We start from the raw sequence: 21,459 nt of genomic DNA, 5'->3' as shown, positions 1-21,459 counted from the left end.
TGGGCTATCTGATGAAACAGAGTTTTGTGAAGCGGTAGTTATGGTTTATATATTTTCTGTGTAAACCATTTAGCCTTGTTTGGCAGAAGGACACTTGGCCCTGTGAAGTTTCTTAAAAGCATTTTGCACTGAGATCATGTTGACACATCAGCTTACAGTGAAACCTAGATGTAACTTACTGTAGCGCAGAGGTGCTTTAGGGAAACCTGGCCCTGGTTATAAGAGAAGGTCAGGGCAGATAACTGCTGCTGCTTAAATACTTTGTAGAAGCAGCACTAGGCCTCAGGTGGCTCCCCTGTGGCTTTTTAGCTCTCATGACAAAAGTTAGTCCATTTTTAGAGCCTTAATAGGATGTAACCTGAACATCCCAACGTCTTGCAGAATTAAAGCGCCTAAAATAAATTCATGTCTTGTTGAATTTGACTTTGTGCTTGAATAGTGCGACATGTATATCCTCATTAATTTTGAGGTATGTTAAAATTAATGAAATGAATAGATACTGTACCTGAAACAACACAAACGTATTGCGGTTGCTTTGGAGGAAAGGATATTTGTGAATCTGGTCTGGTGGTTTGTGCCTGTGAATAAGCAGAGCCTTCCATCCACCATTCCACTCTAATTAGGTGCAACAGATTCAATATAAACGTCAAAGCGTTTCATATAATCCTGCCTATTAAAATAAGAACCACCATTAGGGAACACTGATGTAATGACTGTTTTGAATGCAAGCAGTTCTACATGTCATATGTCATTTATCATGGCCACCCACGTGTTTCCTGTGTCATGAAACCTTTAGGAACCTTTACAGAGGATTATCAGAATACCAAGTCAGTTATTTTATTAACCAAATACACAAGCCTAGACATGGTAAAAGTGGAACTATTAAAGGGAATAAAACAACACATTTCTTAAATTTGGTAGTAATAATGTCTGTTTTGGTTTTCTAAACCAATCAAACCCAGAATATCAATGTCACCCCATATGCAGGTCAATTCAGCAATACATCTCCATGGATAGGGTTACTGTATGGCAAAGATGTTTCCTTTTGACATTTTAAACTGATTCAGATTGCCACCTCTGGAATATGTGTTCAAAGAAGAACTCACGTTAACTTAAATACGGTGGCATTTGCTATATATTCTCTTAAGGAGGCAAACGTATGTTTTCTTTGGAAAATAGTCAGTAGCAATCTCAACAAAATAATATGCTTATTCTACATAAATATAAAACAATATTCAATTAATGAATAATTTCTTATTTTATTTGGCATTTTTGTAGTATAAAGATATGCAAAGATGATTGCTGAGTAATATGTATGTTGATGTTATATACGGTGGCTAGTTTGGGCGCAAATTCTGTCAAGACAGCATCAAGACATAATAGGGCCCCCTCATTATAGTATGCGCTGGGGCCCCTCATAACTACTTTACGCCACTGTGCCTGCACATGTAATTTTCCAGCTCCATACGTTTTAGCTAGACAGCAGTTGAGTTCTGACACAGCTAACGCTAGTGGATAATAAAAAGGAGTCTGAATACTTCAGTTATTTTTAAGCTCATCGCATACTTTTTTTAATCAGGATCTTCAACAAAAACTGAACATTATAATATTCATAAATGTAGAATTGGTGGCAGACCTGTTGTATTGGATTGAATAGAATAGTTATACGTAATACAGTGGCTAGGGGGGTGTAAGTCTATTGTACAGTAATATGTCAAACATCAATTCACATATAATTTTAATATAATTTTTTTATAGCACTCAACTGGTGTATTACAGTTTTGCTTATTGTCCCCCTTGATGATGATTTATGGGCCCATTTGACCTCCTCCCTAAAAATCCTTGCTCAAACTCATTTCATTCATAACAATAACTCTCAAAATACATCCACATAGCTCATTGTCCTCTTTGGAACAACACAGAAATACGGTATGTTACTGACAACATATTTTAACATCCCGTTTTCTGTTTACTCTGTGTTGATGAGTAACATACAGTGCATGTGTGTTTTGTACAGTGTGTGTATGTGCTTTCAGCAGTAAATTACTACAGATTGACTCTGCATTATTAGTTAATGAATAGCTTGTTATTCATGAAGGAATTTACAAGTACTTCCAACGCTTTTAAACCAGGAGTTGTATAGTGATTAAGTGTTACGACTTTTTTAAGTGAAAAAGCAGAACTCGGGTGTATTGATTGATTCCCCTCATGCTGTAACTTTAGTAGTGCCTTCTGGAAGTATCTATTCCTGTGGCTGGTTATCCAAAGGACAACACAAAGGACACTTTAGAACATTTCATCAAATTTCATGACAGGGAAAAAAATACAACAAGACAAATGTTATTTTTAAGATTATGACAGTTGACGTTAATGGTGATATATGAAGTGCAATGTGTAAGTTAGAAACTTTTTCTGTTCTCAAATATGGCAAGGAATCATCCAGAGGAAATGGCTTTAAGGATGAAATGTTCCTTCAATCTATTTTGAGTGAAAGTTGGTTCATTAAATATACTGGAAAATTACATTTTCTATGCTGGTCCGCAGTATAAAAGTCGAAGAGCGGAAGATTTAGAATTCCAAATAAAGACTGAGACAGATGTTTTCTTTAATGTCTCGTTTTCTGTTATTTCAGTTGGATCAAATGGTTGTACTGTACTTTGCTTAAGCAGCAGTCAGTAAACAGTACAGCAAATATGTAAGTTGGACTGGATGGAATACTTCTGAATTTTAAATGTAAGTTTTGATTAACTTCTTACTCTTGACAAATCTCTTCCAGTGAAGACAAACTTAGTTTGTGTAGTCATGATATCTGTGCAGACATAAAAATGTTGCTTCCCCACCCTGACTCTTTAGGGAAGACACCAAGGGGAAAAACTGTAAATCTATCATATGCAAGACTCTCAACAATTTAGTCACCCTTTGAAATGTGCCTTGATGAGCAGTAATTGCCATCCAGGCCCTTCCATCTTCTGCACACTTTCATGTCCCCTCAGTGGGTCTTGAATCATGGCATCAATATAGCCACGTATTTCTGAACAAGATAAATATTTGACTAATACATACTGTAGGTGCAGGACTGAGCTCGGGTCAAAAACACCACTATCAAAACACGAGTGAAAGAGGAGCATTCACAAGTCGCTGATTATTGCAGATGCAGCGTTTGCACATCTCTGATAAGCCAGGGTCTTGTTTTTCTCACAGTGATTCAAATCAAAATTGCACATCCTAAATAAAACATCTAAAATTGACCTAAAGCCACAAAGTCAATCTTTGTATTTTGACTATTTATGGATACAAATTAGTTCCTTGCAAATAATGTACCAACATCCAAAAGCTATGCCTGTTACTTGCCCTCTTGATATCTGTTGGCCAAATGACACATTTTTAATCAAATAGAAAAATAATTGCAGGCAAAATGTTCTTGGTTTCAAAAGAAACGTTGTCTACATTCAGAGCAGTTCCTTCAATTACAAACTGTTTCAAAAATATCAGATATAATGTGGAAAAAATAAACACTGATAATTTGTTGAGAGACAATTTTGAAATGTTTACGGTATCTCAGTTACATAATGCCTTTCGGGTTGTAGTCCAATTCAAGAGACACTGCTGGCTTTCATTAGCAGCAGGCATTTTTCTCCATCATATTGAGCGATGCTGCCAGAAGTCTGTGCTTCTGAAAACATTGCAGGGCCCTGCCAACAAGTTCCCCCACCCCCCCACCCTCCTCTAAGGGCAGCCAGAGCGGGGCCCGATTGCTGAAAGGCAGCACAGGCAGCGTGGCCCTTCTCCAAGCCTGGCCACTTCGGAAATCGCCACACGCAAGTGCTGGCCTCCCTGTCGGTGGCGTGATGGGGTCACCTCTGGGGCCTGGGGTGGGTAAACACACATGACCCAAGACAAACTTTCACAATTCCGCCAGGTGTGCAAACAGGAGGCCGCAAAAATACCCGGAAAAGTCTGACCGTGCAAAAACAATATAACTGCCTCTGATGAACTCCTACGAATGCAGAGGTAGAGGCAGAAAGGCCGACCCGCGGCGAGGGCATGTTAGCATTGCACATAGAAATTTCTCACGTCTTAGAGAACGAGTGGGTTTGATTGGTTTGGATGGGAAACTCACCTGTTCTTATTGGTCTCTAGTATGGATCGCATCCAGCCCAACTGGTCAGCTGAGAAAACTCCAAACTTCATGGAGGAATCGAATGAGAAACAGGAAAAGGAGACCTTTTTTAACAGTGTAGATTAGATCTGAGCAGGCCTGCATTTTGCTTGGTCTCTAGAATTCTAGCTCAATAAAGCTCTCCACGTTGCCAACGGTCTATTTAATGTCTCTCCAGTGTTCGTTTCATGGCCTGCACCAGCGATTCAATCCAATCCACCCCGTCCTGATCCATTGTCTCCTGGGCCGGTGAGTCCTGAAGCTGACCCCTGTGGGGAGTCTTCCAGGCACCACATGTTGGTTTTGTGTCCATATGAACTCTTCTTGCTTGAGCATTTGGGCCTATGGCACCAAGTCTGAAGGACACAGCAAAACAAGGATTTAACTACAACCAGATGCACTGTCCTCCCAAATCATCCGTTATGCTTTGTGTTAGATGCGCCTCAGATAGTCATTCTGCCAGGGAAAGGGGATGCCTGTTTGTTTGTTCGCGAGGGACAATCAAAGCGCTTGCGATATATTCACAAATGTGTTTTAATTCAGGCTGCCAGCTAATGCCATGACAAAGACTGAACATCTGGCTTTGCACTTTTGCAAATGTTATTTCCATTTGTGATTTCAGAATTATTCATGGTTGATAATTAGTGGATAATCTGACACACAGTGTAACGGCAAACAGATAATTCTTTTTAAACTGCTGTAAATCTTTCATCATAACAACATGCAATTTGAGCCACCAGATTTCTGCGTTATAATGATATCATTGTTTCAGCTTACCTCTGCTCACCCCTACTGCCAGACATTGAGTACGCACGTAGTAGCCTGCTGGTTATACCATTAGCAATACAGATGAGAGATGTCTGCATGTCTGTAAAGACAACCTGTAATTATCATGGCTGTATATCCCCGGGCGAGAGACTATTATAGATTTATTCTGTCTTCAAATTAGCATCATGCCTCAGATTCCAGCATTTCATCTCGCAGGCTGCAGGAATGTTTTGAGAGTAAAAAAGGAGTCATTGTAATTCACAAATACACATCCCAAAACCACCATCTGTAAAATAATGTTGGAGAGGAACAATATGTGTGCTGTTCAAATGAGACACATTAGAAACCTCATTTAAGTGCAGCTGTACTCCTTTCATATTTGGAACAGTTGTGTTTGACTGTTTTGATAAAAAGGGCACCAAAGTATCTCCTTCTGTTCATTATTATAAGACTGGGCTCCGACCAAAGACAGGCATGCTGCTGGTCTTCATTCAAGTCTTTTTTGCTGATTTTTTTCTGCTGCATTTAAATGCCTTCACAAATGGCCCCAACTTTCCAGCTTAAAGATGTGCACCAAATAAATTACCATATGTGATACATTTCTTTATTCTTATCTTTAGTTATAACACTAATGACAATGACAATTATGACACATTTGTATTTATTTTAGTATTCATGAATAATCATTTTATTTCACAATGTTATGATTGTGAGTGTGAGTGTGTTATTAAACCCTTAGGACTTACTCTAATACATTAAATATAAATTGCATTGAATGTAGGTAGAGTACATTAAAAATATATATTCCATTCTTGGACTGATTATCTTCACAAAGCTGCTGTTGGTTTAATTTTATCTACAGATTACTTTTATTTTGTAATGTGTTGTTGCTACTGTGATAGTCCATATGTATTTAATATTTAGCTGGAAAATAAAAAAAAATAAAAACACTGTGCAAAGACAAGGTGATGAGACAAAGGAACCTAGTGCTGGCATATACTTTTACTCAAGCAGTGTAATAAAGTACAAATTTCAGGTACTTTACCTGAGTTTTATACTACCGTACACTTCTATTTCACTACATTTTACTCCGCTACATTTGTTTGACAAATATAACTTAGTTGGTTTGCACCAATGATCATCTTATAAAATATGACAGGTTAAAGTATCTAACAGCATACAAAGCGGTTACAATAAACTTCACCTCGACCAGTTACAACAGATAAATGCTGCTAGGTGTTAGGTTTTGTGATGTTTTTAAAAGTCTAAACCTGTACTATTATTGAAAGTTTACCTGTTTATTATCAATTAAAAAAATGTATCTAAAAATAAGCAGTGACATCCTGCTTACACATTGATACACTGGTATCTATAATCCAATATTACAATATACCACTCACACAGGCCATCCTTCTGCCCAGTGAGTAGTTTTACTTTTGATAATTACGTTACAAAACGTTATTTTACTTTACTAACATTTCAGTTCTGGACTTTTACTTGGAATGGGGTATTTTTTTATACAATGGAATTACTACTTTTATTTAAAAAAAAAACGGATCTGAATCCTTCTAACGGCAATGAAGAAACCCCTGATGTGGAAAACCACACATTGGCATGAAAATGTATTTCAGGTATGCATGTAAACTCCGGTTTTCTCCTGTGCCACATTTTATAACAACTTAGAACACCCACCTCTGTTTAACTGGGCTTTTGAGTTTCTTGTTTTCACTTTAAAAAAATACTTCCAGCAGCACAGTAAGCCTTTTTTTTTTTTTTTTTTTAACAAGCATATTTAATCTGCATGCGTGTTTTAATGGCACATACTGGAATGCAAGTTAATTTTAAGAATGTGTTTACAAGTGCTCCCTTACCCAGCCATACTATAATATATGTATTCCTATCTGTCAATATGCTGTTGGATTAGTCAAATTCCAGCATACATTATAATGTGATTTGTGCTCTCTGTTTGAAGTTAAGTGTTTTTTCCCATAAGGAGTAAATACATTCCTCGGCTGGCCTGTCTCGGGTTGATCTCTGCTGACTCAGAAGAAAGATTGCATACCTACCAAGCATCTAATAGACAATGCCGCAGGGTTTCTTCTGTGCACGTACAGTACATGTGCAGACGGCTTTGTGTGGATAACAATTTTTACAGTTCAACCCAGTCCTTGGGGTAGCAACACAGACTCTCATTTACATTCTGCAGACTGTAGTATACTGCTGTCAGCAAAGAAGAAACATTCATCTTGAAAGAGCTTCAGGTGATAAATATGAGCTTATAAATCCTTATACAAAACCGCTTTAAATATACTGGGTATACAAATTAGATATAAATGTCAGATGTAATATAGCTGTACAATGCTACACAGTATGGTAACTTCCTTTTTTATCCAGTATAAATCTGGGTTTGCTCTGGAGTATTCCCATCTGATTTGAATTTGATATTAAGACAGCAATAAGATATGAAGCCATAAACCATGGTACAGTTGTGTGAGCACTTTTAAATGATTATCCTAAGACAATACAGCCAGTGAACTCTCTAAGCTGGCCTGCCTGCCTGTGCTGCAGGCTGTATTATGACTGGTTCAAGACAGCGTCATGCTGATACATCTTTCTAAAATTATACACCACAATGAAGAAAAGCGGCCACTTCTAAACAATGTCAAAAATTCAGATTTAGATCCCCCCCCCCCTTTTTTATCTTGTTATTGTGTTACACAGGGACTGAAAGACGAGTCACAGCATTATGAAATCATGTGAGGAGGGCAATTATCCATCACAAAAGCCCCACAGAAAAAAAGAAAATAACCCACCAACTGGAGGAGACAACAGAGCCTTTTGTTTGCCCCATTGTCAGTGACACAGTGCCGAACTCCTCCTCATAATGGCTTGTTTCTCCAGTGAGCCGTCTGCCTTCATCAGGCATACTTTGTTCTCGACAGCAAGTAAACTTGAGTTTCTGAGACACATAATGGGCAGCTTATGTATAAGCTCATTCAGTTTGCGATTGGCTGTCGTGACCCCCAGATTTGAGTCATGGCCAGCGCAGAGTTAACGTATTCCTCCTCACACTCGCTGTACACATGACGCACAGTCATTTCTGTTATTGACATTTGCCTAGAGTGACGGCATCTTGTGACTACGGGCATCACGTGACCTTGCACTGGAGTTGTATCATCAGTGCGATGTAATTATAATGCTGACTTAGCAGTTCAGACGCTTGAACTCTGTCGACCTCGGCCTCGCAGCTATTGTAAAATCTCTCAGCTGTTGACGACTGACCACACAATGACAGGGTTTCCAGTGGCCGCAACTATACTGTACCAACCTCAGAGAGGAGTTGGAGTAGAGGCAGGAGCATCACGAGGTCCTCAGTCATGGTCAGCTTGTCTTTGGTATGAAGAAGCCGCTGTAAGTCTCGGCTGGACCTGTCCTCACCTTTAACACAGCATGGCATATGTAAACCAGACAGCAGGACTCATGGAGGACCAGTATTGCTTTTCATGAAGTACCATAAAGTTTAACAGAGGTGGAGAAATAGCGGGAGAGTGGTACGTGTGCCATGTGGGAAAGATATATATATATATATAAGTCCACCTCCATCTACTTAGCACACAAATTAAACCAAGTTGTCAGTGAACATTTAGAAATCATCGCTTGGGTCTCAGCGGGCCTCGCTGTTTGAACTGCAGTGTAGGTAGGCGCTGTTTATACTGGACTGGGCCCTTGATTAAAATGAGGAATGGAGGAAAAAAAAAATGGCCCAGTCTCTCGGTGGTCAGCCACAGCCTCCTCATCGCAGCCTTTACCAATGATCTAACTTACCCCCTTTTTGCAATTTTATGTAATCACAACTCCAAGAGCTATTTTTAATGTGTGTTTAGGTTGTGCGTGCGCCATTTGATATTAAACATTTCCCCTTATTACTTAAAGGCCGACTTTATTTTCCCTCGAAGCTGTGACTCCAAAAACAGCTGTCCAGACACCACAATAAAGGGCCTTAAGTCACTGGAAGCTGTAGATACCACTGCTGGACTCCAAAAGAAAAATATCTACTTTTCATTAAGATTATACTATAGCGTACTTTACCAAACAATTCACACAGAACATCAACATCCTCTTGGCGACGCGGCTTCGTAGATTAAGTTTCTGCACTTCCATGAGTTTTGGACCGTGTTGAAGTGAACCCCTCCGTGACTCTTGCTTCAGTCTATGGGTCCAGGTCACCGTCCCGCCTCAGCAGCGCCGTAAGGAGATATTTACGTTCACACCAGCGGTGCAGCGGCCAACAGAAGCTGATTGCAAGTGGTGTTTGTTTCCAATGAAAGCACGTTAATTCGGGCTTGGCCGCAGTGTAAACTACCTTGGCGTTTTACAGATGTCGCCTGTTGAAGTGAATCACTGTACCTGCCTGTTTGCCCGGACGGGCCGTTCTGATGCCTCGCCAGAGAGAGTACACAACACGAGCCAAAAGGGCTATTAATAAGCCCTTCCTTTTCTAATACTGTAATACCTTCATGTGTGTAATGTCTGCTCCGGGCTAATTATGTCACATCACTTTTAGCTTTCGCGAGAGACAAATACAGACAGCCTCAGTCTGAGTTAATTTTAACTCATCTTAGGTGTCATTATTCCCCAATATTTTTCCAGAAATACTCCGTTGTAAGAAATAATTTGCTACGAAAACAGCCCACTGCAATGTCCGTCTGCTGCGACAAAGCGAGGAAAGAAGCAACACTGCATTACACACACACACACACACACACACACTGTCTTAATAGCATGTGTAATTTTAAAGCATGTTCCAACACATGATACCTCTATTATGTTTCTGTGAGAGCTTGTGATAACAAAGCGAGTCCATTTGAAGGTGTGTGGTCCTGAGTGGTAGGAGAGAGAAAGTGTCTGGCAGGGTGGGCCATCGACCACAGTCCTCAGGGCAGACCTTGGCCAGAGCTCAGAGTATGGCCAGGCTCTTCTGCTCCGCACACACACAAGTATAGCAAGCGTAGTATACGGCCACCAGTGGAGAACCAGTAATGAATGAAATATTATATTCCACAGCATATTCTAGCCCTTAACATGATTACCTTCACATAAAAGATTTTTTGACAGCAAGGAGTACATATATTACAAAATTGTCTGTACAGCAAAATGAAGACAAGCTGGCAGTGTCTTGTATTGAACTCGCTCCACTGCTTCTACTGTACACATACACAGTATGATTGGATATGTTAAATCCATTAAAACACACATCACTGGCTCCTCTTACAATACAATTGTTAAAATCCTTCCAATCAGGCAGGATCAATTCAATAAATACCTTATTTTCCAAATGTCCCAAAAACGTTATTCTTTTCAAAACAAAATCAAGACTTTTAATTAGCATTTTTTGTGGATTAGATCAGGGGTGAGTTGAGTTAAAATCGTTAGACTTGCTTATAGACAAGTAGAGGCTGTGGTCAAGGTTTCAGTGATGGAATCGATTTGTTGTGGTTTTCTTAAGGTGGGTGAACCGCTGACCTGACCAAAAGTTGGGCAAGTAAAACAATATTTGGCTGACTTTAACTAAACTTTGTTACTGTGTCAGGGGAAAACATCATCCATTCCTTGTCCTTCCAATTCATGCAGAGATATCTGAGACGATATCATCCTAGTTCAGATTTTCACCATCAAGGTTGTTTATCACATGCCATGCCACCCAAGAAGTTCTTTTTTCTGCCATACGAAGTTGGGTTTGACATTTATGCTTTTTTTTTTTCATTCAGGATTTTAGATTCAATCATGATGTGCAAATTAGATTCCCATCACACTGCGTGTAATTTACTGTGGCTCAGCAGAGCTCACGGCGGTGCTGCACTCTGTCCTAAAGTTGAATGCTTCTGACAGCAAATCATCTATTCACAATAACCTTAAAAAGGTTTATACATGGCATGAAATAGTATTATCAAACTATGAAGTACCAAACTAATTCTTCTGTACAGCTTGTCTTTGCTATTGCACTGGTGATCCAAACATATAGCCTGACAATCCTTAAGGAAGACTGTTGATGAATAGTATATTAGGCATCAAGGTAAACTGCGTGCATGTTGTGAGCGATTTAAATCTGTAAATGGAAATAGGTACCGTGTACGTTCTGGCATAGTCAGTGTGTGCGCAGCATCTGAATAGGCCTTCCCTAAGGATTCTGTAACATGCGCTGCAACTCAAGAGGCATGTTCTTGTTTTAGACAGCAAATATTTACAAAGCACCAAGCCAAGGAAAATGTTTCACTGCGCAAAAATAGGGTAAGTGGCAAAGACTTGTGGAACTGCTGTTATGCTGTAGAATTTCTGGGGATTGTTTGTATTTCATGTTTGTTCACTACTTTATTAAAGGTAATTTAGATTTGAAGTAAATATTAAACCTTGATTTACTTTATTACTCACACAGATGTTATTAGTCATATCTTTAGCTCAAATGTCTTTACATTGTGCAAACTTGAGGTAGAGTTACTAATTTGTTCATTGACCTCACTTGGATATAATGCAATAAAATCAAAAATCATTGATTTACATTGATTAAATATGTTAGCTTGGGGCTGTAATGGAGTTCTTGCTTCTTAAACAATTTAAATCATCAGACTTACTATAACATTTCTTTACCATATATTTTTAAGACAAATGATCAAATGTTACTTTTAGACACGCTAAATGTATTTCAAATAATACACCCAAACAATGTCCTTATTCTGCTTGTTTTCATAATGTAACAGTTGACCCTTTAACAGTTGAAACAAATGACAAAACTAAACATTTTATCACTTGCCTCTTGTGGTATCTAGCCTCGAAAAGGTTTCGGTGTTGAGATATGTCTCTGAGATTTCTGCTGCCACCCCAATGCAATAGAGGTAAAAGTAAGTTTATTTGTGATGCTCGCAGCAATAAAGAAATACTTTTTTTTTTTTAAATGCAGCAACAGTTTTCTTATTATTTACTATTTCTGTTATAGAAAGTAGTTCCAATTAAACTTGTGCATAGTACTGGTGCCATTGTTTCTAGAAAGACGTATTTTAATTCTGTCAGCAACAGAAACGGAATTCTGTTCACCTCCGTTCAAGAGGGATATCTCGAAAACATGGCCCATAAAACATGCCATTCTTTATTTGGATGGACCAGCCCTTTTAAATTACAGGCTATGATTAAATCGTGATAGATGCAAATGACTTGATTAAAAGGTAGTTTCCACTAGCAATAACAAATCATGAGAAAAGTGCCCGAGGCATTGTTCTTTTCTTTACTGCTTAGTCATACTGGCCAGTGACACGACGACTGATATACTTTCGAACCTGACTGAACCCCCAGCTTCATTCCACACGTTCCTCTGCTTCTGTCCCAACACCCCGTCTGTGTTTTTGATCTGTTGAAACAAAACACCTATGGTGCCTGATCAAAGACGAGCCGTGACGTGTGATGGGTGTGTACCGCGTGTGTGTGTGTGTGTGTGTGTGTGTGTGTGTGTGTGTGTGTGTGTGTGTGTGTGAGATGATTCACCGTTAATTGTCATGAGCTGCCTGCACTACATGTTGGCAGGCCATTCTTGCAGGGTGTGTGTGTGTGTGTGTGTGTGTGTGTGTGTGTGTGTGTGTGTGTGTGTGTGTGTGTGTGTGTGTGTGTGTGTTCACCCGCCCGCCCGAGTGTTAGCGAGACTGTGAGAAGGCATCTCTTTCAGAAAAGAGACAGGTGGCCATGATTTACAGCCTCTTACAGGAATCGCCCCTGTCTGTCGCTTCTATGAGAGCCAATTAAAGGTCAGTACAGGATTGCATGCACACACACACACACACATATACACAGTTATTACAGTAATGACACAATAACATGACTACTGTTTGTGACACAGCAACAGAAAAAGTGTGAAACGGAAGATAAAAGCTTTCAAATTCAGGCTGAAAAGTGACACTGAAGCAGCTCTCGCACACTCCTCTGTAAATAAGCAGTTTCACACCACCTTCGCTTTCTCTATACACACACACACACACCCCCAGCCTTTCTGTCTCTCTCTTTCCCCATTCTCTCTGCTGCACATGTATACACAGACAAACACACACACATACACACCCAGTCTCACACCGCGAGCCAGCCAGCCAGCCATTCGCTCCTCACTCACACCCTCAAATCTTACCAAGCTCAGCTCTCCCTGCTCAGAGGCAGACAGGAGCAGCACAGCAGCCTGTTAAAGGAGTTGAGGGAAGGAGCAGCAGATTCAGAGAGAAACATATAAAGAGCGAGGGAGGGGGATGAAAGAGTGAAGGGAGAGCAAAGCAGAGAGAGCGCTGTTCCCCATATGCTGAGGAGGCATGGGCGGTTGAACAAGCTGCCCCTGCTGAAGCCTCCTGACTCATGGGAGCGTCAGAACCCAATCCCCCAGAGAGCCTGGAAATGCTGTTGAACCACGCGTAAGAGAGAAGAAGGGGAGCCAGAGAGGGAAAAAAAAAAAAAAAAAAAAAAGTCAGAGGAGAGGAGAGACGAGGGAAGAAAGCCACAACGGTAGGCTGTCCCACTCAACTGCTGTGTCGTGATGACATCAGAGGGCATGTGACCCAGGCTCTCAAGTGACGGCACATGGAGGGCAGGAAAGAGACGAGTTTTAAAGCTGGTGCCTTTTGGGTTGTGTGAGGGCTCTGCTCGCCTCCCAAACAACCACAGAACCACAGACGTGCGGCTCGGGGTTGGTGTTTGAGGGCGAAACCTGGAGTGTAAATGGTTAATCGTCGCGGGCCAGCACCAGTCACAAGGACGGCGCTAAGCGAGTAAGTACGTTCCAACCACACTCGCCAAGCAAGCAAGTCCGACACCATCTGATGTATCCGCAAAGGCGATATTTGCCTCTGCAATTTTTTTTTTTTTGCTCTATAAAACCAGACCTGGTTGTTACTTGTGGTCGTCCAAATAGTTGATACATAAAAAGCATGTCTTGTAGATGGCTTTTTCCATTTTTTTTCATGACACGCTGCGTGCTCTTGGTTTAGGACGTGTCAAGGGTCACGGAAACCACAGAGGAACAAAAGTGGGTCTTTCTGCAACCAGAGGCAGCTATGGCATCTAACAGCCTTTTCAGCACAGTGACACCATGTCAACAAAACTTCTTCTGGGGTGAGTACTTCTTCGTTGGTTGCTGTTGTGTCTGGAGTTGGGTCATGGGGAGGACTCGGGGGTCAGGTGTTGAGGTTTGGATACAGGAAAGAAGGGGTTTGGGTAACGGGGGTAACAAACTTGGATCTGATTGAAGGATTTGTGTCCAGATGAGTGGAGTGTGGATCAGCGGAGGTCAGTGAGGACCCTGCTATCAAGGTCCAAGCTTATGTGGTGGAAGAAAGACCAAAATATCATCAAGGCTTTTTGTGGTGCGCGAATACAAAAAACGAAAAGAAGAAAAAACAAAAACAGATTCCACTATTTACTCTACGTTATGTTTATAAATATTTCTCAAAGAGGAAGATGGCATGTTTGTGCAACATACCCTTAGATTTACAAAGCGATGCCATTGCGGAAACCAAAAGCATGGGTGATATTTTTGACAAACGTAAACAGACACTGCACCAGAGAGTTTACAGTTGAGCATTGAAACAAGATGTGGGGATTACTAGATTGTGTGTGTTGGGTGTCTCTGTTGTGCGTATGGAAGAAGTATTGATTAGTTTGCCAAGAAAGGTCTGTAATCTTTTACTGAAACTGTTCGGGTCGTGCTGCTGTCATTAATGAATTAATCAGTGTAGATTTCTGCAGCCTCCAGGGAACATTTCATCGACAGACATAAATCCGCTTTGAACAAGAGGTTGCTCCATGTCGACTTCCATGATATGAATTTGCAATTTAAGTGCTGGAATATTTCATTTGAACTTAAGTCTTGTCTTATCAATTTACCCTGACTTATTGCTTCTCCTCAAATGACTAAAAAAAGATGAAATATAAATTTGTTTGCATAATAAACTCTTTTCCCTTCCCTTTCTTGTTTTCAAATAATTGCACAATTACCCTTTTATATTCAAAATATTCTTCATATTCATCTATATTTCCTTTGTCTAATCATATATTCTAAATGCTGCTTGGATCCCGAAGTGGATCCATAGGAAAAATAAGACCGCGAAAATTGAAAACCTGTGAACAGTAGCAGTGTCAACTTTATGATTTTCAATTACATGTTAAGGCCAACTTGCACGCTCCAGTTTGCGGCCTCTGTTTTGGGTTGGCTGTATTCTATTGTGACAGCTTCTTTACACAATCTAATTTAATCAGTTTTAGGTTTGCCAGATGAATTTTCGAATTTAAACAAACATTTCCATTCCTGTGCGACACAAGGAATAGACAGTATAATAGCCCCCCACCCCCTCGCCTTCTCCGCTCCAGTCCATAGCCTCGGCTCCTCTGTCCAAATCAAATGTTTAAAAGATGTTTTTAAGAAGCCGCTCCGTGGTGAGACACAGCTGTTCTGGGCTCCTGCTCCACACAGAAGCAGGGTGGCTCCTAATACACTCTGAAAGCCGGGAGAGAGTGAGCGTCTTCTACCAATCACCACCACCTATTAACATGTTAACCCCTGACCTCTCGGTGTGTCTCTGGGGTCGGAGCGCGGGAGCACCAGAGGAGACGAGCAGCGGTGCAGGAAATTGAAAGCATGCTGTGGCAGAGGGAGAGAGGAGCAGATGTGTACAGATGTTCAGGTGGAGCGACTCGGAGGAAAGATAATCACTGATCAGTTCTCTCGTTTAAGGTATTGCTGATTGATATTGTGCCGCGGCTCATTGGTGTTGCCCCTGTTTATGAACATCTGGGTAGTAAATCTGTCGGTACAACCACAAAAAGCCCCCTCGACAGCACAATGTGGGCTTGCAAGACCACCAGAGCTTTCTGTAGTATTTATGATATAAAATAAATAAATGGAGTGCACTGTAGTGTATCGGAACTGGTCAAAATTAGGATTCAGATCAGACAAAAAGAGGATCTAACTTTGATTGAAGTTGAGTTTGATTTGGAATATTCATTCAACTCAAATAGGGAGACATTTGATATACAAATTTGCTTCACAGATTTTAATACCAGTACATATTCTTATTTCTTTTCATCTTGATTTTGGAGATTTAGGACTAATTGTCTATTGCTTGCAACTTGAATTCATTTTAGTGGACTAAAACGTGAAATAACTGAGCTCAAGTCTCGCCTGCTGTTGATTTTATATATTTTCTTCGAGTTCTCCTGCTCCCATGTTTCTCCTGGATCATTTTGTCCGGCGTCAGCCAGTTTTATGAGAACACAAAGTTACAAAATATGTTTTGTTAGTTAGAAAGCCACATTACTCCATCCCATCCGTAGGTTTGTATTTAAGGACAGTTTTACTTTAGGACTGAGTGTACATTCCCAGCGATAAATTGAGCTGACTTGAATGAGCGGGCAAATATTCCAAATTGAGAAAAGGGGGCTCATTAAAATTTGTCTTGGCATTTACATCAAGCACGTTTCATTTAATTGCCTCAAATACATTTTGTGTAACTTCTCAGACTGGCAGATCAGATGAGGAGGGCAGAATAATCTTCAACATGTGTGGCACCCACTCAACCACCATGCCTCTCTGGCGAACATTTAAGTGCCTATTTTCTCTATTACAAACTTAATTACATATAGACAATTAAGTCATGGGAGCAATTATCGTTCAGTAGGGTTGTGCAGTCGCAGTAGAGAAGAGAAAAAAAAAAGTGCTTACACAGACGGACCCAAATCAACACGATCAAAAGAAAAGCGGGGCGATGTGGGTAAATATCTGAAGACTCTGGGCGGAAAACTTTCCCCTAAGAAAATGTCAGATAATTTGCAGGGAAACCGTATATGTATTTGAGAAAGGCAGCTTCTGTTGCATAAGTGTTGCCTTAGATCTAACCACATGCCTGCTTCTTGGAGACATCTTAAAAGTGAACCAGACATCCCCCCCCCCCCCCACAGCCAGGGAGAGACGTGAAGCCCACTCATCAATAGGTAATTTGAAAAAGCCAGGGGGGAAAATCTGAGCGCTTCACTGGCTGCTACTGTGCAGAGAAGACTCTTCCCTTAACTCCATGCTCAAAGGAACTCTATATAGCAATGGTTAATTGTACCTCTGAGGCAAACATGTTATTTAATCCCGGCAGGGTCATATTGATGGAGTAAAATGGTGCTGTGTCTTTGCACCCGCTATTAGGACTTATTAGCACTGGAGGTTCACATTAGTCTACAAAATTCCTGAGGGTAATCAGGGAGGTGCCAAGCGTTAATGTGATCAGTGTTTAATCAAAGATAGATTAATTGGTCTGTATTTTCACTCATATGTACCAACAGTGAATGGTGGGTTAATTATGGCCCTAAATAGGCTGTAGGCACTTATTAAGGTCTAAATGAGAGAGTCATGGGAACACTTCTCCTCAAGTTTGTTTTTCTTTTCATTTGTAAAGGTATTTGCATGGTCATAAGAGCATATTTCGAATCCATTATATCTGAAAAATGAATACCTGAAATGAATGGAAATGAGTGTTGCCTTTTCCAAGAAAACAAGAGGACGCCTGATTGTGAGGCACCTTTTTTTTTTGTGGTGTCCACTGCCCCACCAGAACAACTCTGAACTGTAGAGACATGAACAATATCTGCTTCTCCTCCTTCCAAATGAAACAGTGAGGAGTTATTGAAACATGGAATAAATGGTATAAATAGTCTTACTGCAGAGGGAGATCAAATTCACTCCTGTATAATGGAGACTGCAACAACAAACCGAGCGTTCAGTGTAAATACTCACAAGGAACTGTGTATTATCTCTTCTTTTTATCCCCATATTCAGTAGCTGGGGGGCTAATTACACTGTTATGATAAGGCAACCTACCAATTGACGATGCTTATTGTAGGTTTCTGCCTGTGTTGATAATAGACTGAAAAACAATTTTCTCGATGGAGCGATAAAGCCTGTTTGTTGAACACTATGAGTGCTAACATCTCTGCTTTTTTTTCTCACAAATATAGGAGCAAACATTTAATATGTTAGCTGTGTTTACTCTAGCTACATGCCAAATTGGTGTGTGTTTTTTGGATAGCTCTGCAAACTCACCCTACAGTACGCAAAGCTATGATTTTTGAATGCACCATAATTACCAGGTAGTTTAATGCCATTGCGTTAGCCAGCGAGGCTTTTAATGCAGCGCTGTGCTATTTTCACACTTAACAAGATCCTGCAGCCCTTCATCCATTTCAATTGCATCATGCTGGGCGAATTACCGTTATCCGATATAAGCCCTCAGAGAGGAAGTAACTACCTAACACTTTGAAAATTGGTCTATCTTGGAACCGATTCACTCTAATGAAACAGAACCCCAGTATTATAACCCAGATTCATATACCTCTTTCACATTGCCCTGTCCGTTTTCCTGTCCTCTCTTTTTCTCTCTTCCATGTTTTATTTGAGTTATTTAAGTCAGAAGATGGCTTTAAGCAGAGCTGATACAGCAAACCACAGAAACCTGAACAGCATTGTTATGCGTTTCCCCTCGTTTTCCTGCGAAACGACCGAGTCGGCTTCGGTTCCACGCTCCGTGTTTCTATAAGGGGGAAATATGGAGTGTTGAGTCTCCTGGATGTTTGGGTTCAGCCTGTAACGATGTGAGTGTGAGCGTGGCCGCAGCACCTACACAAGGCCATACCTGTTCGGCCCCACATCGGAGAAAAGGGCAGATTTTTCCCCTTGTTAGTTTAATCTTAAAGGAATGCGGTATCCCCTCTGACTCAGGCCAAACTCCCAAATACACAAACCTACTTACCAACAGGTCATGAAAAGAGCAGCACGGGTTGGATGTGTTAGCCATATTTTTTAGGAAATTCTGATTATTATCAGGTAACCCTCACTGTAAACTGCCAGAGCGTAAACATAGAAGGGCAGGATTCTGCTTGATTTTTTTTGAAAAGGTAACACAAGATGAGTAAAGGAGTATCAAAGAGTTACAGCTCTAACTGTGATCAATAGCTTGGCAGCAGATCAGTGGGGCTGTCTGTGGGGATAAGTGCACCTTGTTACAACGTGTCTTCAGACGTTGGCATCACTGCTCACTTTCTCACAAGTCATAATCATTTGTCACTCGGCACACATTTAAAAAAAATAGTATTTTTAAATGGGAGTTTGGTATCAATGTCATGGAATAAAGGGGTTTGAAGTTACTTCTGTGTACTGTAAAGAGAGTATGTGTGTGTGTGTGTGTGTGTGTGTGTGTGTGTGTGTGTGTGTGTGTGTGTGCGTGCATGCACACTAAAGGTGTCTGTGACAGGAAGATCTGTCCGCTTGATTAATGCTCTCACTCAAACTGGCACCTGGAACCAATCCCCCCTTCTGCCGCCCCCGTCCAATGTGCACCATTTGTGTGTGTGTGTGTGTGTGTGTGTGTGTGTGTGTGTGTGTGTGTGTGTGTGTGTGTGTGTGTGTGTGTGTGTTTGTGTGTGTGTGTGTGCATTCCATACACTGTGCCTTCAGAGGGGCTGAAGGTGGGTGTTGAGCAGGAGGCACAGATGGGACCAAGGGACTCGGAGCGGAAGAAAAGAAAGGTGCTCGCAGAGGAGGGAACAATAGGTGGGCGTGCAGTGGAGGGTGTGGGGTGTCATTAATAACACACATGCCCCATCTCCTAATTTGCTCAAATTACCTGCCCACACAGTTGGCCCACCGCCAGGGCCGAGGTGTGAACACAACAGATCAAGTACACCTGAAAATCAGAGTGCCCACCTACTCGGCAACGCCCACGCAAGCCTTTAATGGCGGTCTGACAACTCTGATGGCCTGTGTGTGTGTGTGTGTGTGTGTGTGTGTGTGTGTGTGTGTGTGTGTGTGTGTGTGTGTGTGTGTGTGTGTGTGTGGAAGAGAGGGGTTCCATGTTTGTTCTTTAATGTGAGAGTGAGGTATAAAAAGTGTGAAAATTAGAGAGTGAGAAAGAAACGTTAAAAGCAAGAAAAAGAGTAAGTGAGACAGAGATATGATACAAAGGAAAGGATCGGTTTGCACTCATGAGGCATACAGTAAGAGCAACACAAGACCGACTCTTTCAAACCACCTCCCATATGGCGCCGCAGGGGTGGCCATTTACCATCATCTACCTCCTCTTCTCCCTTCTTCCCTTTCCTTCCTCCTTCTCCTCATGTGCTCCCTCCATCCTTCCCCTCCCACCCACGCTTTCAGGAAAAGGGCGATGACAAATGTGACAGGGCAGCGATGCTTTGGTCACCGCAATAATCAGAGCAGAGTCACCAGCACCGTACCACCTGTGGCACACACACAAACACACACACACACACACACACACATGCATGGAGACATAATCAAATGTGTACACAGACACTGAAATTAAATATGCCCCAGAGATACAAAAGGGGCCAGGAGAGTGTGTGTAGGTGTGTGTAGTGGGATGCTAGTCTTTGAACTTTGAATAGTGTGTGTAGCTGATATTGACAAGTCTCTGGGGAGAAGAGAGAAGCTAGAAATGGTAGCTCTCATTTGTAAAGTGGCCTCCAGAGAGAGAGAGAGAGAGAGAGAGAGAGAGAGAGAGAGAGAGAGAGAAAAAAGAAAGAAAGAAAGGAAACAAGCATGCAGATAGATTTGAGTTTAAGAACTAAAACATTATGTGGTTATGTAGTAACACTTTAACCCCCTTACTTAGCCTTTATAAGCAGTATGTAGACCTAAACTTGAATAGAAAAATTGTTTAGAACCCACTATAATGGAGTCGTAAGCAGATATTAGGATATTTTAAGGCTTTATTAATGTATTTGTGAACAATTATAACTCCTTCCATAAAGCATCGATAAGCTACCCGTTCATTTGCCAGATTTCTCCTAGGGCTTTCAACCGCATTTCATGGCCTTTATCAGCAGGCCGAGTTTGCTCAGTAGTTGTGGAGAGTGAAGGAGAGGTATTAGTAAATGAACGCTAAACTAGACTGGCAAGCAAGAATTACGGGGTTTAAGCATCCCGCAAAATTTGAAACCAAAGGGAACAAGTTAAATAATGACTTCATTTAATAAAGATAAACAAATACTTTCAAATATTTCATATAAAGATGTATTTTAGATAACAATTGTGTTATCTTGTATTGTCAAGCTGAATGTTTCAAAGGACGAGTTATAGTTGTTGACAAATACAATAAAAGACACTTAAGAATGTACTTATATCTGTTTAAAACAACATCATATTGTGCTATAAGTTGTTTGAGTGTTAATTACTGCTTATAAAGGCTAAATAGGAGGTTACAATAAAGTGCTGCTGGTTAGATTTTCTGTCTTGCAACTTTGCTGCAAATTTCCAGAAGTCTGCACAACTCTTGCTGTGAAGAAGAAAAAAAAGAAAAAGTTTTGGACGATTTCTGCTTGTACAGCAGTGTTACAAAACTGCAAAAGCCCCTATGTTACATTTCAGGTTGCTTCAAAGCTCTTTCCTGTGACTGAGGCTGGCATCTCTTGAGAACTTGTAGCTGGTGTGTTTTATGCTGATCCCCGAGCTG

The 21,459-nt window shown here is 40.8% G+C and overlaps 1 protein-coding gene across 3 annotated transcripts in view; it reads left to right on the top strand.

Annotated features, from left to right (window-relative positions):
- The first annotated feature begins 13,437 nt into the window (after positions 1 to 13,437).
- Positions 13,438 to 21,459, top strand: part of runx2b (RUNX family transcription factor 2b) — a 44,295-nt gene continuing 36,273 nt past the window's right edge. The window contains exons 1-2 of one of the 3 annotated variants that reach the window (XM_028605417.1): positions 13,438 to 13,719; positions 13,939 to 14,062. In XM_028605417.1, coding sequence (XP_028461218.1) covers positions 14,005 to 14,062 — 58 coding nt within the window. In that variant the 5' untranslated portion in view covers positions 13,438 to 13,719; positions 13,939 to 14,004. Of the gene's footprint in view, positions 14,063 to 21,459 lie in introns of all 3 variants that reach the window. The other 2 variants (XM_028605419.1, XM_028605418.1) reach the window with 2 other exon arrangements.

This window comes from Perca flavescens, chromosome 18 (assembly GCF_004354835.1).
Source record: "Perca flavescens isolate YP-PL-M2 chromosome 18, PFLA_1.0, whole genome shotgun sequence".
NCBI classification, from domain to species: domain Eukaryota; kingdom Metazoa; phylum Chordata; class Actinopteri; order Perciformes; family Percidae; genus Perca; species Perca flavescens.
Note: the sequence above shows the minus strand (reverse complement) of the source record. Positions and strands in the feature narration are given on the sequence as shown.